Genomic DNA, 17722 nt, shown 5'->3' with positions numbered 1-17722 from the left:
GGGGGCAGGGCCTGGCCTTTATAAACAGAGAAGGCTGAAGCCAGAGCAGTTCCCCCCTGGCAGCTGGAACAGCAGGAGGTTCTGCTCCAGGGCTGGGCTGAGCTCTGTGGGCCCAGCAAGGAAGCCGGATGGCTTAAGCGGTGTTGGCATGGTGATATGGGGTGGAGAGAACCCTGGCAGGGATACAGATGAAGGATAGCCAGGTTGGCTTAGGTTTTATGTTATAGCCAGTTGGCTCATGGCTTTGTGTTTTCCATTTTGTTATTGTTACACTGGAGGACTGGGTGAGGCTGTAGGGGTGTGAGGAGGCCTCATGGGAGCTTCCCAGGAGTCTGGGGGTGTTCCTGAGTGCCCTGTTCAGGCACAGCAAGCAGTGCCAGAGAAGGCACAGCAGTTTGGCGCTGGAGAGGGCGCAGCAGTGTTAGGAGGTGCATTGGCCCCAGTCCAGAAGCCCTGGAGTGAGAGGGGGCAGCAGTGAGAAGCCCTGGAACCAGAAGGGGTCTGGGGCTAGGTGAGGCTGAGGCTGCCTGAGCCCCGATTGTGGGGAAGCGTGAGTAAAGGCCCAGCGCGGGGAGCGTGAACATAGGCCTGAGTGTGGGTGGAGAGTGAGGCACAGGCCCTGGTTGGGGCAAGAGTGTGGGGAGCGTGAGCTAGGCTGCAGAGCGGGTGACAAGTGCGGGAGACAGGCCACAGTGCGGGTGATGGGAGGACTTACTGGTAGCCCCTAAGGCTAGAGTGCACCGAGGCAACGGGACAGATCATTAACTAAGTTACATCAAGGCACCGTGTCAGAGCAGATAGGAAAGGCAGCCTCCCCTAAACATTTTAAACATCAAAGACGTGGCGGGCGAGATTGGTGAGGGTGCATTTTGACACCAGCTAGACACAGTAGCCAGGGGGCGCTAGGGGAGTTCATGGCACCCCTAGGGCATCCTGTCACAGGCCCCTACATATAACCCTATTCCAACCTGCTTCAGTCCCTGAAAAACTGGTAACATGTCTTGTATGTGCAAGTGTCGTCATCTTTGCCTTAGGACTGAGTCATAAGCAGCAGTGAAGAAGAGGAAGACCCTCCACCAACCATTTATATTAATGTTTTTTGTGGACTCAAGCAGGGTGGAATAGGATTGAACTTAGGTGTCTGGTAGGCAGAATAGGATCTGTCTTGTCTTTTTGCAAGGGATGGAATGAGATATAGACAAAGGATTCCCTATTCAAGTGAAAGGGGGATTTTGTAATATGCCAGGGCATAGGCACACCAAGGGAGCTATGTCTCCTCAAGAGACTTGATCTTGGTGCTTTTGCACAGCAAAAAGAACCTTGTGGGCACCTATACACAGACTGCTCCAACATGTGCTAATTGGCTTAATCAAGTCTGCTGGAGCATGCTAATTAACGCATTCCAGCAGCCTCTGCAGCACATCTGTTCAGAGTCCCCACACTTGAAAATGGCGGTGGGGGTGCTTAAAACTAAAACTCATGGAACGAGCTTTAGTCCAAGTGCCCCTGCTGCCATTTTGAAGTGCGGGGCACTGAATACACATGATGCTGCGGGCACTTTAATTAGAGCAGCTCTCAGAGCCGCTCTAATTAAAACATCCCCCCACCCCAGAGCACATGTATAGATGCCCTGTGTTCTCTCCTACTACAGCATGAAGAGTGAACATCACACCCACAACTCATTATGCATGATTTGAGTTCCCCATGTGGTAACATGGGACGAACTGACTGTACCAAACATCAAGCAAACCTTCTTAAAAAAAGCCCTTCTGTTTGTGGTAGTCCTTCTGAGCACTAAAAAGGAAAGGGCCAAGATAAAAAGATAGGAGGGAATCGAATGAAGTATAATATGGTTAGAGGGATTTGCTCTCTAAATACTACTGCTTAAAGACAGCCAAAGTAACTCTTCTATTGTATAAATGGCATCTATTCTGTTTGCCTTGTAGATAATCTAGTGTATCACTTTATAATCAAGTTACTTGGGTAATGCAGCAGTGATTTAGATAAGAATGTGTTTATACAACCAAGTCTGTTGAATAATGAAATTACAATGAGCTTTCTGCTTGTGTCACATCTGTGTGAGTAGCTGGCTTCTTGTGGTTGAGTACATGCTTGTCTTGATAAGGGGTAAGGCACTGTTAGATTGTTTTTTCAATGCATTGCTTTTATTGCCCCCTTCCCTAAAGAGGGTCCAATGAGCCTTGCACAGCTAGCAGATTGGTATATGACCTGTAAGACTATATGAAATGCCATTACAAGCAAAAACAAGGCCCACACTGCCATATCAGCATCTGCAGTGCCTCATCAAGTATTTATCAGACCATTTGAAAATTTCCACAGGCCTTTAGCATTATTCCACTGCCAGAATTTGCTTCTTATAACCTGGCATGAAAGAACCAAGCAGCCCATAAGGTGACTGGTGGCTGAAACAGGAGGAGGTCTTATCAAAGCTCTGCTTTCTACGTTAAAGGTCATGCCTTTGAGTGGATGATTTCTAGTAGGAAATGTAACATTATGGGAATTCATACACTTTCTCTTTCAAGCCTTCCTTCTTTCTCCATGTCCTATCAATGTTTGGTGATGATAGGAGAACAGGTATGTTCTGCCATGGTGCACTGCACATCTGAGGAACACTGATTTGAAGCATGTGAAACATGCAGCTAGAGGTGTTACACTAGGAGGCTTCCTTCCATTTTTGTCTGGGTAAAGCTGGGAGTGATTCAGAAGCCACATGCGAACACCCAGGACTTTGAGAAAAGTTAGATTTACACTCAGTGTCATAATCCACACCTGGTCCTACAAGGGACCAAACCAAAACTCTAGGAAATTAACTTCAATTGGACCTCAAATCTTCAAGTATACTTCAAGGAGTCTTTTTTTAGAAAAAGAAGACCCCATTGTAATTTTTTTTTTTTTTAAATGGGACAGGGTAGGGGCAGAAGAAAATCAAATAGCTCTTCTACTTCGAGCTAAAATGTGTCTCTGTTTTGCTTCATTTATTATGTGGATGGAAGATCCTGTCAACCCAGAAATAATGCCAAGTGTTTACACTTTAATGGAACCCAGGGACCAATTAACAATACAGAAAACCACCAGGCAGAGTATTTCTTAATGTAACAGGAGGGAAATCTTACATTATTGCTTTCCCCCCTTTCTTAAAACAATGAGCAAGTGCTTTGTCAATGATTTCTCAGTAGTAATCTTTATTATCTTAAAGTTCTACCACTCCCCACTTATCAAAAGGCTTCCGGACATGACGCAGCCACAAAATCCTTTTTCTTTCATTGCAGAGAATATGCCAAAATGACTTTAAGTTCTGATCTTCAGCTTGGGGATGTCAGAATCTCCCCTCTACTCCCAGTTCCTTTACTGCTGACTTCTGAATGGCTTGATGAACATTGTGCACCTCTTCCTGACTCAAAGTCCTCTCGAAGTGACGGTAGGTGATGCGATAGCAATGGCTGACCTTCTTTGTCCTAGAAAACATAAATCAAAGGAGGACTAATCAAAATAGGTGCAAATAGACATTTCACTCCAGAGGTAAAGGCTTCCTCATCAGGACATTGTTTCTTTTGCTAGTTATTTAAATTATCACTGGGCATGTCTACACAAGATGCTATGTCACCGTAGCAATGAGTTACATTGCCGTAGCTCATCGCTACAGTGCTATAGCATCTAAAAATAACCGTGCACTGCCAGGATAGCGCAGTACCAAATGCACAGTCAGGGCCACGTGTAGATGTGCCCACTGTAATGCTACAATACACAATGCAGAGGTGGTGGGTAATTTAAATTTAAATTTTTTCTTTTTTCTCTCTCATCACAACATGCTTAACAAAAAAAGAACAACTCCTTTCCACCCACCCCCAAAGAATACACAAGAACAAAGGTAGTAAATAAAACTTTATTTACTGTCACCAGGTTTTGAATTTTTAGAAAACATGACATGCCAGCACACCTGCACCTTACAAGGTAGACATTGTGGGGTTTCTCGGCACTCTGACCAAAAATGTTGCTTATCCCTGTGCTAGGGCGACATGTCTTGCAGGTCTCTCTCATGTTGGGCCAAACCAGTTGTATGATTTCCTTGCTGCCCTTACTACTCCAAGTGGTTTCATGCTTTTCTAAACACAAAGAGCAAAATGTGCTTTTTAATTCAGACTGTTATGCTCTTTTTAGTTTGAGGAAGTACAGAAATGGAGGAAAAAAAACACGAAGTCTCCACTAAGGAGAGCAGGAGGGACGCAAAAAGATGTGCGGAATAGTATTAACATTCTGTGCCCACTGAGACCAATAAAACAGCAGCTGCTTTGCCCTGACCCTGGCACCTAGCAGGAAGACCCCTTTGCATCTGAAGGCATGCCACTCAGCAAAAATAGAATGACATCTGCTTTCATTTACAGAGCTCCATACACCACACCAAGCCCCTACTAATCCGTACCTTCCTGTGATGTCACTGAACACAACATGCCTCTTAGTGTATGATCTAGTAGTTAGGCAGTGCAACCTAGGGAAACCAATGAACTGGGTGGGATTACTTTACTGCAAAGAGAGCTAGAAATTAAACTTCCTGTATTATCACAGGCATCTTCTAACAGTGTAAATTAAGGCCAATGATACTAGAAAGAGGCAAGGGGAGTGACTTCAGAATTGCTGACAGGCATCTTTGATGAGAGAGACAAGAAGGAGGAAGAGGTTATGGAAACACTTAAAAACAAAAGAGAAAATAAAGGAAGGAACTAAGAGTTAATGTGTTAGCAGAGAAAGAGAGGTTAATGTAGGAAAGGAGCAAAATTATATACTGAGCAAGAGAGTGTGACAGCTTTGTGAAAGGTGAAGACAGACATTTTGTAAACTTGCAGTGAATGATCTCTACCAGAAACACACAATGGGACACAGACTATTTTTACAACTACAGCACTGGACTTAAATATCCTAGCTGCAGGTACAGTGTGCTTTTAATTTCTAATTTCAAACCAAACATAAACTATTGGTAGTCCAAAAGGTGATCTCCGAAATTGGGTGAAAGGAAAATTCTGAGAGATCCTGAAGGCACATGTAAGAATTAAAAAGAAAATTGGGAGCAAAAGCTATTGAATACTGGAAAGATCTAGGCTACTAGGCTAGCAAAATTTTACCTTTAAATGGTTTTAAAGAAGTCTAGCCAGTCTCAGGTCATGTCTACACTGGAAAAATACATCACGTTACTGTAACCCTATTCTGCCTGCGTGAGGTTTTCTTCGGCTACCTGCAGTGAAGTAGTGTCTTGTCTCCACTAGGATTTTACAGCAAGACAATGATCTCAAGTTAGCTATCTTGGTGTTAAAACAACCCTGGCTTTTGCAGTGAAGTCACAGTCTAAATTAAATATGACTTAGCGCCTAGCCCAAGGAAGAACAAGTTCCATTTTAAAATGTGTTAGCTAACTGTGGTTACCTTAAAATCCCTCGGCCACATTCTTGCAAGCACTGTAGGAATGTGCCTTTATCAGGGATTTAATTAAGAAGGTAGCACTCCTGCAGTCCATTTTTGGAAAGATGTTGAATCCATGTGTAAGCAGTCCATCCTGGATTTGGTTTTCAGAGAAGCCAACAGATAGGACAGCAAAGCTGACCTTTGATAATGAGGATAATGGAACGTGATGAGACAAAGGTGGGTTTCAAAGGAAACAGTTACATGGGCTAAACGTGAACTGCCTTGAATATCACACAAAATGGTTTACAACTGGTATAAGTTCCAGCAACTATTCCTGCCTTGTGGGGTCTTTTTTCAACTTCATTAATAACAATTTGTTGGTGAAATGTTTTTGAGATCTTTGGCTGAACGACTACTTAGAAACAACACAATAGTGAGCCTGCACTTGAAATTCTGTCTACCCTGGCAAAACATATCCCATTAGAGAGCATTAGCACATCTTAAAATGATGTGAACATTTTAATCTTGGCTCTTTCTGTTAGTGTGGACAAGATCAAGGTTGGAAAATGTGGTAATTGGTTCTGGTTAATCACTGTGTTGAAGAAAACCCTTTTCCTTGGCCCATAAACTCAGGTTGTTCCTTCCTAAACTCAAGCCACTTACCTAATTTTGTTGAGCAGTTCATTCAAGAGACAGAAATTAAATAGGTCAGTACATGACTTTGCTAGTTTTTTTGAGTGTTGTGGAAAATGTGCCATCTGAAGGGAATTAAATAAAAAGAGCCTAGATGCCTCACAAAGCAGCTCAGAAAGTAGATGGGGCTGAAGCTAGAATTAGTGGGGGGAAAGAGGGAATACAAGAGGGACTGAATTAAGAGGGGATCATATTTATTGTATGTATTATAGATTTTTAAATGCTTTACTATCCAACAGCGCAGTAACTATGAAACCACATAACTAGCATCAGGTTGACAATTTTGCTTGTGATCCCACCCTTTGTAAATGAGATGTGTCCAGTTAGAGGGAAGGAGAATAAGAATTAAGAAAAAAAATGTTGCATCAAGACCTGCAAAAGAAACACAGAGAGCCGAGCATAGCACTTAATCAAGTCAATCCCACACACAATTCTGGAGCCCTTCATTGTAGGGGCTGTAGATCTGTATTTCAAGCAGCTGAAAATACAAACCAAAAAACTGGGAAGGCAGTTTTGCTAGGTAAACAAATGTAGAGGATTAACATTGAGTGCCGTGGACATGATTTACCTAAACTGCACCTTTAGACAATTCCATGTGGCTTAGTCTCACAGGCTCTTTCTCTTTTCATTAGGCTTTAATTGATCTGAGTGTCACAGTCTACTCTGCACCAGCCTGCAGCTTTCAGGTAATGAAACACAGTAAATACAGGGAAGCACTGCTCAAAGGAAAAATGTAGCAGGCATATAGTGATGTATTTTGATGCCACAAGAGAAAATAAAGATAGAGTCAATGAACAATACTCAGGTAAAGCAATACCTAATATTCTTTGGTGTGTTTTAGGGGAAAAAGCTTTGCCTTATGGATTTTCAGGAACTGGCATCTCCTTCAATTGTTGCAGCTTTGCTTATCCTCAGGCTAGGTTCACTTCATGAGGATACTCTGAAGGTCAACATGATCTATTTTGATACTGTGATATCAAAGCACTGCATAAAATAAAGGGACCTGAGTCTTCTTATCCTTACTTAAGGATGGAGTCAACAGAAAACCAGTTGAGATCAAGATCCAGCCAAAGGAGTAGATAAATCCACTGTATAAAAACATGTTATGCCAGCAAAACCCGAATTATCACATTGCCCCCATCAGACAGCATTTATTGGAGGATGGTCTGAGTAAAGGTTGATTACCAATCTATTTGACCCAGCAAGCTACCAACAACACAATGTCTTCATATACCCAGCATCCGGTTAACCTGCCTCAACATTAGACAAGAACACAGCATGGAGGATTAGGCACTCAAAGAACAAATGCCAGCAGTTATCAACCTGTATCAGTGTAAAAAAAAGGAAAAACCTAGCAGCAGCATATTTATACACAAGTAATTGTGCTCTACTTTCTTTCTACAATGTATCCACCTTAAGTAAGGCAATTGGTATGGAGAACTCCATAGCTACCAACTGTGCATATCTGGGACAGAGATAATACAGAGTCAGACATTAAGATTTATTTTGGGGAAGAAGAAAGAAAAGTGGATAATCTCCCCCTGTGACAATGTGAACAAAGGAATACTATCATTCACCAGTGCTACTCGCTGCTTTTTCTACCCCTTCCTACACAAATAATTTAAAGTGAGAGTTCTATACATAGAATAACCTTCTTAGGTCTATATTCCTTTCATGCTTTTAGAAGTGAGCTGCTCTTAGGATTTTTTTTTCTGGGTCTCCTAATTCCAGCATCAACCACAGTTATCCATGCCCTCTGTAACGATTTTTCATTTCATTATTCCAGGTATACTTTCACTTTGTACACCATGAGTATTGCAAATAAGACATTGCAGAAGCTATGCTTTAAATACTTAAAAGTGTTGTAGACATTAGGTAGAGAAAAGAAAGTTCCATTTTGTAGATGAGAGTATTCTTCCAGGACTCAGATGTGGAGATGGAACTGCTCTATCTCACGAAGAACATCAAAGCTACTGAGCATCTTGCAAACCTTCTAGTGCTGCATCACATAGGTCAAAACTACTCTCAAAGCTAGTTCATGTTTCAGAACTGAATAGGACTGAGAAATTAGAATGGAAGGCTGCAAGATATTTAGGTGCAATTATATTTAGTGCTAATAGATATTGGCTAACTTTTGGAAGGGTTTCATTCTTGAAATTCAGAAGGAACAGTTATTCTATGTTGCCTATAGCATTTCATAACCTACCTTTATATCTACTTCATACCTGGAGTTCAACCTCCACAGAGGAGGAGCAAAGAGATTGAGTTAAGGTCTGTAATGTTTTTAAGCTGAGCTGTTGCAGTTATCAGCTCTCCCTGATATCAAGGACATTTGGTATTTGTTCCCACCACACAACTTACAATATAATTGTGTTTGAGGAGACAAAGGAGAGGGGGAGATGCATGCTCAGGAGATAGCATATGTGTGGACATATGTGTGTTTGCATGTGCACGTGCCAGTTTAGTGCCTCTAAGGACTGGAGCTTTTACCCATCCCAGAGTTCAGGTTGAAGGTGTTAGCCAAACCAAAGCTGCTTTTTCCATGCACCTTACTCCTATTTCTTTAGATTCCAGCTCAAAAGAAAACACAGTCATGCTATCAAATACTACAGAGAAAAATGTAATTGCTCTTTCTTCTCCCTTCATGTTTTCAAAACCACATCCACCACTACTGTAGTAATCACAACTGCTATATGTCATACTGTAAATTTTAACTTGATAAACAGTGCTCTTTGCTAGGAACTGCTAGGAACTGCATCATGGAAAATGGCAAAAGGCTTGTGTAATATACCATGCTGTCACTGGCAAATAATTCAATTACCATAGTAATATGCATGTAGGATATAACATTCAGTAATTGACTGAACAAAAGCCCTTATCCAAAGATGCACTCCCATCAGTTCTTTCAAATGCTAATATGCCATTTCTCTGAAAGCAGCACATTGTGTCCTGTAGTGTATTTTGAAAAATGGCCACATTTTTATTTAAAGTGAACTTGAGGCTGGGGAAAGGCATTGGATTAATAACCACAGAAAACAAAATTCTCTATGAAATTCAGATAGAATGGGACATAGTGGGTGCGTCTACACGTGCTCCTATGGCGCCGTTGTTCCTGCGTTGTCATTTAGTACTTCCTTTTGGAAGTATTAATGATGGTGCAGTAACAGCCCGTACTGCGCTGTGCCAACAGCAAACAGTTATTTTAGCTACTATGATGAGGGAACGCATTGCTGTGACAACGTAGCAGCAGCATCACGGTTTTTGCCCACACATGCTATATCCCTGTAGCACATTGCTATGGTGACGTAGCATCACATGTAGATGCTCCCAGTCTCCTTGACTCTGACCTTCCAACATCACTTAACCCTCATCTGGTAGAAGGACAGTTCAGTTTCCAAAGGCCCAGCACAGCACTGTTAACATAGTCAACAGAGTTGACTATCGTAATGATTTTTTTTTTTTAAGTTAGTGGGTGTAACGGAGCCAGGGGTTCCTATTACTTCAAGAGAAAGACTGCAGCAGAAAGGGCTCCAGGCAACTGAACAGGGATTATCTGTGGAAGAGAAGGCAGAAAAGGGGGCAATGGCAGCCTAGGTGCAGTAAGCTGAGATGGCACATCTGTGGCCGATCAGGAGAGCACCTGAAGGGAAGAAGAGCTCAGGAGCTACAAGCCTGGGTTCCTGAGGCAGCAGGGCAGAGAAGCCTGGAGCTCTGCATGGAGAAGAGCTCCCGCTAGCTCAGGCAGGCAAAGGCTATAAGCTGCAGGTTATATCAGGTACCCCAGGGGCTCAGAGAGGGCCAATGAGCTGGGAGAAGGCTGCTACCGTAGTATGATGACCCAGAGGAAGCTTTGAATGTTTTATTTAAAACAGCTGCCTTGCATTATTTGTTGCAGTTTTACCACAGCACTGGATGTGGCTATTAGGGGTGGAAAGGAGCCCACAGGGATGTCTGAGGAGTATGCCAGGTTTTGAGCCCCACCAGGGGCAGGGGCACAAGAGAGGGGCAGCCAAAGCCAGTGGGCTAGGTTAGCAATGGAGATGACAGTCTCAACAGCCAGTGTAACCTGTAGGCTAAGGCTGAGAAACAGAAGCCTGTACAGAAAGGCAAATGGTGACAGAGTGACACCTGCAAGGCATGGGCATGGCTATAGGGGCAGCCAGACACCACAAATAGCTCATAAGGTGACTGGTACCCTGAGGCACTAATAGGGCCTGGAGGGCCATGCTGGAGTGTTCAAAGGGGCAAGCTGGAGCTGGACTGGGCTTACTCTGGGACTCTGGAGCAGCTTCCCTTTCACACTGAGAATAAGTACATCGAGGTGTAGCAAGCAAGAAGGAAGGGAGGTTATCCCAAGGAGCTGGAGTTTGGGCAGGAGTTGAGTGGTGGCATCATGACAGCCCTCGGAGGCCAGGATCTGCTACAGTGGGATACTTACCCACCAGAAACTAGACTGGGATCACTATTAAGTCATTTCACAGTCTTCAGGGATAAAAGGGCTTTCTCTGTTCATTCCTAACCTGGTTAAATCTGAATTGGTCAACCAGAGTTCTCTCTCTCCATCTCATTACCAATCCCTGAGCCGCCTAGTCCTTCTCTTATCTCAAGCCCCTTGTAGATCAAATTCTTAATCTGAGGCCAAACTTCAAATACTGAGGCATGCATCACATTATTAAGAGAGAGGAAGAATGTATGTTATGTCACGTTTAACTGCCATCTAGTTAAACTAAAAGGAGCTAGCTTCAAAAATGCCCACATTCTGAAAAATTCCAGATTCTTAGTCAATAGCAAGCAAAAATGTTATATCTCCAGAAAAAATATGTCTGAATGACAATCTATTATTCGAATACACTCAACTATGATGAAGTTTTGATTCAGATTTCCCATTTCTGCATAGCCATGTCATTTAACTATTTAGGTACTGAGAGAGACATATTTGTCTTTTTGGCTGTATCAAAACAATGACTTTACCAGAACACCACTAGAACAAAAAAAACCCCTAAAAAAACTAACCCTGTCAGCTGCTGGATCTATTCTACTGAAAACACAGGGGAACAATCAAATATGTCATGTATCCATAAACATCAGTGCTTTGGCTGCCAAAACTCTTTCTTCCCCATTCTCCCGAATAATTATGCCTCACTGAAGAACTCTAGCAGACAAAACAGGAAGGCAGGAAACTATATCAGCAGTGGTGGAATATCCATTCTAGGACAGATAAAAGCAAAGGGAACTCCTCATAAACATATACCAATCTGCACAAAAAGTCAAAATAATCTTTTTCTTGCCTGGTGCAATGTTAGTTTCCACTGGCGTTACTATCTGATTCTGGATCTAGTTCAAAATCCTAGTCCTAATCTAGAAATGCTCAGGGCAGACTGGAGGCTGGATATCATAGAACCTGTCTCAATATCAGTACTTAATACAGCTGTGACCATCAGGCATTTGTTGTGCCTCATGGTTAAGCAGTATACATTTCTGATAGGGTGACTATCTCTAAGCTATTGAGGCTGAATCTTTCAGAAGCCAGCAGTGAAGTCTACAATGGACAATCCTTTAACATGGCATGTGATCACACGAGATCAAGACTTTCCCAAACCTGCCATGTTCAGCACATGATGTGAAGTCCCTACTTTTTCTCCAGGACTTCCCACAGTGAGAAGGAACAAGAATATACAGGCAGCGCAATAGTAAGAAATAACAGACAAATCCCTAAAATCACAAAATACAAAAACAAAATCTACCAATTTAGCACCATCAAACACTGTGGCAAATAAGGATACCTTTGATTCGGGTATGAAACACCTTTAATTTTGCACTTGAACCTAGATAACACAACAGTTTAGTTGTGAGAGAGGACAAGAGAGAGAGACACCCATCATTTAGCTACCGGCAGGGCCAAATCACAGTTCGTATGTGCAGTGTCAACAAGTGGCCTTGTTCTTCCTAGGCCTGGTCAAAATATCCTGTCTAAACTGTTTTTCCTACAGAAAACTGAGCTTTCAATACAACTCAAATCTTCATTTAAAAAGTGTCTGTATTGTGAAGGAGGGGGAACAATTAATTTTTTAATCATCCAGAAGTTGAACACTTTACAAATTTACAATTTGATATGAATATGCTGCTATAGGGCCTAATGCAAACTACTGTTCACTTACCTCACATTCCCATTCTCCTTTATGGTCTGTCTCCTTGACAAAATCTATGACTGCGTCTACTCAGTGAATTTACCAGTCTCTGACAGTGGTGCCCTCAAGCATGCTAAGCAGCTCTGTGCAAGGTGGCCTCCTAACCTGGATGGACCACATTAACAAACCACTTCAGGCAGGCTAATTGACCCTGTCACTCAGCAGTGCTAATTGCCTGCCTGAAGCTCTGCGTGGGCACAGCCATATTGCTTCTGGCTCAGGACTATGCTGTACACGGAACAGCATGGATGGCATGTTTGAGGGCACTGCTATCAGGTATGCTAAGTCTGCAACCCAGACATGGTCCCAGTCCAACCAGGAAGCTCATCTTATAGCAGAGAATGGAAGCATGATGTATCTGAACTCCAAGGCTGTGTCCAGACAAGCACGGTCATGTGGTATGTGGTGCCACAGACATGTCTGTGATGCCACGTGCTGTACAGTCAGCTGTTCTCCACACTGCAAGGGAGCAGCATGGGGGCATTTTTTGACCCCTGGATATCCAGGGGTCAAAAAAACCTGTGCAAAAAAAAGTTGAGCAGCACACGCAGGGGTAGCATGTGCTGCTCAAAACAGGAGCCTGGCTGTAGCTGCACTCTGGCTGCAGACCAGGCTCTGAGTGGCAGGATCGCCACTGCTGCAGCCCCAACAGGCCCCCAGGTAAAGGGTCAGCCCAGTGCTGGTCCCAGCCTCCCCTACTCCACCCAGGGTAACCTGCCACACACCAGAGAGCGTGTGGCACAGGCATTCCCTGGGGACAACCAGTGGCAGCACAAGGTATGTCGCTACTACTTGTCCCCAGTGAGCCAAACGTCCACGCTTGTGTGGACACGGCCCAAATGGAAGCATCCTGAATCAAAATTGTGGGAGCTATGGTGGGCATTAGGCTCAAAGGAGTTCTGTTAGAGCATTACCACAGCACCCACTAAGAGGAAGCTGGTACTGAGGTAGGACAGGCACACAACCTATCTTCCAAGGATAGTGATGGCATCTGCATTAAATCCTCCAGAGTTCTTTCATTTGTATAAAGCACACCTCAGTTCAGGAGATATTCATGACTTGTGCAGGGGACTGGACACTGTGTGGTCCTTTCCCTGAAAATAGCAGCATTGCAAGAGCTCAAGGCATTTGAATTGCTGTCTCTGGACCTAAAAATGACATCCCATCTCAATAATTTGAACAAATCCTACATAAGAGATGGAGCTGGCCTCCTTCAAACGCTATATGAAGAATTTATAAAATGTGAAGTGTGATACTTATTCAGTCCTTCTGAATAAAAGATCAAAGAAAAAAGGTATAAATATTTAGCAGCACTTTTTTTTTTGCTAGCTACATGTTAATACTAAAGGCTACAAAAAGTATTACTAAAAATAATATTGCTGTCAAATTAAAATGCATCTGATAATGGACTAAAAAGGGAATTTATAAGAGAATTTAAAACAATTCGTGCTCCTGAGAAAGAAACTGGGATAGATCAGAGTGAAAGCAGGTACCTAAGCATTTTCTATTAAACAAAACTCCACCCATTTGGTTAACTCTAGGAGCCAAGTGACACACTTGAAAAGAATTCAGCCCAAAATTGTCCCATGGCTGTAAATAATGGGGGGGGGAGGAGGGGGAATCGGTCATTTCCAGCAATAGAAGAACAACAGATTTCTCATGAACAGAAACCAAAAGCCTGGCTTGACCAAAAATGGACAATGATTGTTACAGGCACCACAGCTGCACAGATTCTATTTAGAGGTTTCACCCCTCATTGATCAATGGGTGCTACACCCTGACATACCTTGGAGGATCTTGGCCTAAGGCTCAGTTTACGGGCCCAAGATCATACAGAAAATGTGTGGTAGAACAGAGAACCAGAACTCAGGTCTCCAAAGTGCCAGCTACTGCCCTAACCAGTAGATCATCCTTTCTCTCTGCAATCTGAAGAGCGGCTCGTGGACAAGATGGGATGCTACAAGGGCACAGTTGTCTACCCAGGAGCAAAAGGTGCAAGGGCAAAGACAAATCTGGGATTGTTGGCAAGTGCCACACTCATCCCATACTTTTAATTTATCATAAAGAAAGATGGGAGAAGGAAGCAGGAGCCAGTATGTTAAAAGGATCACAGAAGCAGAAAAAAAGCAAGTGTTTCAAAACTGAGAAGACATTTAGGTTAAAAGAAATTCCTCTGACTTTTTAATATAAAAACAAAAGGGCAAAGACATTTGATCCTGGATAGCCAGAATATTTCCCTAGCTCTCCCCTTAGGGCATCTTACCCGTCTTTAGGAAAGAGGACAACACATTCATAACTGAGGATTCTTTCCCTCATCGACTGAGCTTCTTTGGTTCTTGCAAATGGAAAATTTGCAGCAAGCGACAATAATGAAATGGTGTTTTCAGCCGACTGTATTATTTGTTTATTTAATGATCACTTTCCTCCCCATTAAAGAAAGTATTATTTTTGTTCTCCCAGAAAAGGAATTTTTCTTAATGGATATTAGGTAACCACATCTGGTCCTGAACTAAAGCGATTTCTCTCTCTGCTAATACTTTCCTTCCCTGAGGACAATTTTTTTTTCCACAGAGCCAGGCACAAGAAACCTGCCCTGATTGCTTCTCTGACAGCTGCTGCCTGGGGAGGATAACTCAGGGTAAGGAAGACCTAAGGCCAGTAGGTAGACTACTTACTGCTTGCACTCAGCAAAACAATATCTAGCTGCTAAACATTCCTGTTGCTGTGTCCTGTTTATCCACCATTATATAATGCCTTTATTCCCAAGGAACCCACTTCTTGCAGGCAAGGCTCATCTTTTTGTTTTTAACTGAACAATGAGAAAGATCCTCAGAGGGTGGAAACCATGAGAGCTCCACTGACTAGTGTTATGACAATTCATATCAGTGAGGATATGACCCGAAGTCCGGTGAGGTACTTTAAAATATAAAGCAGGCCCAAATTCCCCTCTTCTCAGGCATACGCACAAGTGCCTCAGACAAGGACCTGATTTTGTTTTAGAGGGCACGGTGAAGAGAAAAGCTTCGGAAAGGGGAAACGGCCCGGTGTCAGCTGCTACACAGAGAAGAAGTAGAAAATAAAATAATCAGCAGTTTGCTGGTGAAGCCGTTAGAGGTGAAAGGTGATGCCTGGCTCCACAGAGCTGTTAGGGGTTGGAAGGGACCTTACAGATCATTGGGTCCAGCCCCCTGCACTTGGGAAGATCGCTTCAGGCTAGACATAAGGAAAAACTTCTTTGCAAGTCGAGTGCTGAGGGTTTGGAACAGGCTCCCCCCAGAGGTGGTACAGTCACCCACCCTGATGATCTTCAAAAAGCATCTTGACGCCCATCTTGTTGGGGTCATCTGATCCCAGCAGTCTTTATGTTTGAAATATGCATGGGAAATTATGGAGCCTACCACAGCAGTCATTTGCTCATCAAAATTCCTGCTGTTTCACTAGTCTTAGTAATGTTAGAATAAAAAAATCCCATCAAAACGTTTTTCTAAGGATGGCCTTGTGTTTGCATATATAATGTATAATATCAGGTATCATCTTCAACATGGAGAAAAAAGCCCCTCACATGATTTCACGAGGTCCTTTCCAGCCCTAAACTTCTGTGTGAATCTTGGACTGGACTATAAGGCTGTGGCAGGCAGCTGCTGAGACTCTGGCTCCAGCCCTGACCCAGGCTCAGGGTCAGGGCTGCAGCCACTGCTCTCCCTCTGGCACCTCCCCTCCAACTGCCTGCCCCCTTGCCACCTCAGCTTCCCTGCCTCTGTGCCACCTGGTCCCCCTCCTTCTGCTGCTCCAACCCTTGCCTGGCCCAGCAGCAGCAATGGTGGCAGTGGTGGCAGCTCTGGCCACAGTCCTAGCTTCGACCCAGTTCTGGGGCTGAAGCCAGAGCCACCACTGCTGCAACCACTGTTGCGTGGCTAGGTGGGAGCTGGAGCAACCATGTGCTCCTTGCCCCTAGGGCTGGAGCTGTGATTCAGGGTGGGAAGGGCAGGCAGTGGGGGGCGGGGGAGTGTGGGAGTGAAGGCACTGGGGGGGCAGGCAGCAGGGAGGGCAGGCGTCAGAGTGCATAGGCATCCACCAGGGAAGCACGGCAAAGGAGGCAGGCATGGTGGGCCACTTGACTTCCCTGCTAACCTACCCCTCTGTTGCTGCTTGCCTCCCTGTTGCTGCTTTCCCCACTACAGTGGTAGGGGGACAAATTTAAGATGACCCTCCAGAAAGTACCTTCTACACATGGAAAATTATAACAAATATATACATTTTCAATGTATAGAATATAATTACTGGAGGGGCACTTTAAATTTAAAGCTGTCTTGGATTCAGGCAAATACAGTATTTTTTATGATGATTTGTGTCTGTAGCTCTCAAAGCACTCTACACAGAAGGTATTATTATCCCATTTTACACAGATGGAAACAGGCACGGGGAAATGTAGTGACTGGCTGCAGAACACAGAAACTCAGTGTCAAACCAGGAGCAGAACCCACCTTTCCCTAGTCTAACTTCAATGCCCCATCCAGCAAGCCACACTGTTCCAGTACTTATGTAATGATGTAACGAAGTAATGTTGTTCTGGTCTTCCCCCATTTCACTCTATTGTGCTGTACAACCATTTATTTCATTTTTTCTCTTCATATACTGTAAGTCTGACGAAAGGAACCATCTCTGCCATCAGAGGTGGTTCAAGCACCTACATTGAACACCTTCAAGAGCAAATTGGATGCTTATCTTGCTGGGATCCTATGACCCCAGCTGACTTCCTGCCCTTTGGGCAGGGGGCTGGACTTGGTGATCTTCCAAGGTCCCTTCCAGCCCTGATGTCTATGAAATCTATCATTTTGTCTTTGCATACTACATTGCACACTTCACATGAAACCATTCAGCCTCCCCACATTTTGTTACCATGTAACGTTAACTTTGTACATTCATTACATTTTGTACATTCTTGTAATCCATTCCCCTTAGCTTTCCTTAGATATTTGATCTTTCTAATCTTCCTATACTTTGTCTAGTGGCACACTGTTACAGGCCTCCTCAATATCAACAACTGGAAGGAGGACTCTCATTTTCCCTATCAGCTGTCTGGCCATAATATTAAGTCTATCATCAATCTATTCCTTCAAGAACGGGTTTCCTAAAGGTGATTCCTGGGAAGCTGAGAAGTGATCAAGTGAGGCATGACTATACAAGAAGCGTGCTAAATCACGAGAACTGAAAGATACAAGTAGAAAGGTAGAAGCTGATGTGGTTTGGGCACATGTAAAGAATACATGAAAACAAGATACCATGTGGCATGCTGCATATGCATATTAAAGGCATGATCTAAGGCGAAGACCATGAGGAAACCAGACAAAGGAGGTACATAATGACATGATTAGAAGAGGTAGTTCCTGGAAGGAAATCACAGCAAAAAGATTTTTTTTTCGGGG

At 43.5% G+C, this 17722-nt stretch overlaps 1 protein-coding gene across 3 annotated transcripts in view; it reads right to left on the bottom strand.

Moving 5' to 3' along the window:
• Positions 1-3183: 3183 nt before the first annotated feature.
• The window catches only part of FARS2 (phenylalanyl-tRNA synthetase 2, mitochondrial), a 531358-nt gene continuing 516819 nt past the window's right edge, over positions 3184-17722 (bottom strand). For all 3 annotated transcript variants that reach the window (XM_019522113.1, XM_019522137.1, XM_019522107.1), the window contains one exon: positions 3184-3476. In XM_019522113.1, coding sequence (XP_019377658.1) covers positions 3338-3476 — 139 coding nt within the window. In that variant the 3' untranslated portion in view covers positions 3184-3337. The remainder of the gene's footprint in view (positions 3477-17722) is intronic.

This window comes from Gavialis gangeticus, unplaced genomic scaffold (genome assembly GCF_001723915.1).
Source record: "Gavialis gangeticus isolate Ggan-Ray unplaced genomic scaffold, GavGan_comp1, whole genome shotgun sequence".
NCBI classification, from domain to species: Eukaryota; Metazoa; Chordata; order Crocodylia; family Gavialidae; genus Gavialis; species Gavialis gangeticus.
The sequence above is the reverse complement of the archived record's forward strand: the minus strand, read 5'-3'. Positions and strand labels throughout refer to the sequence as shown.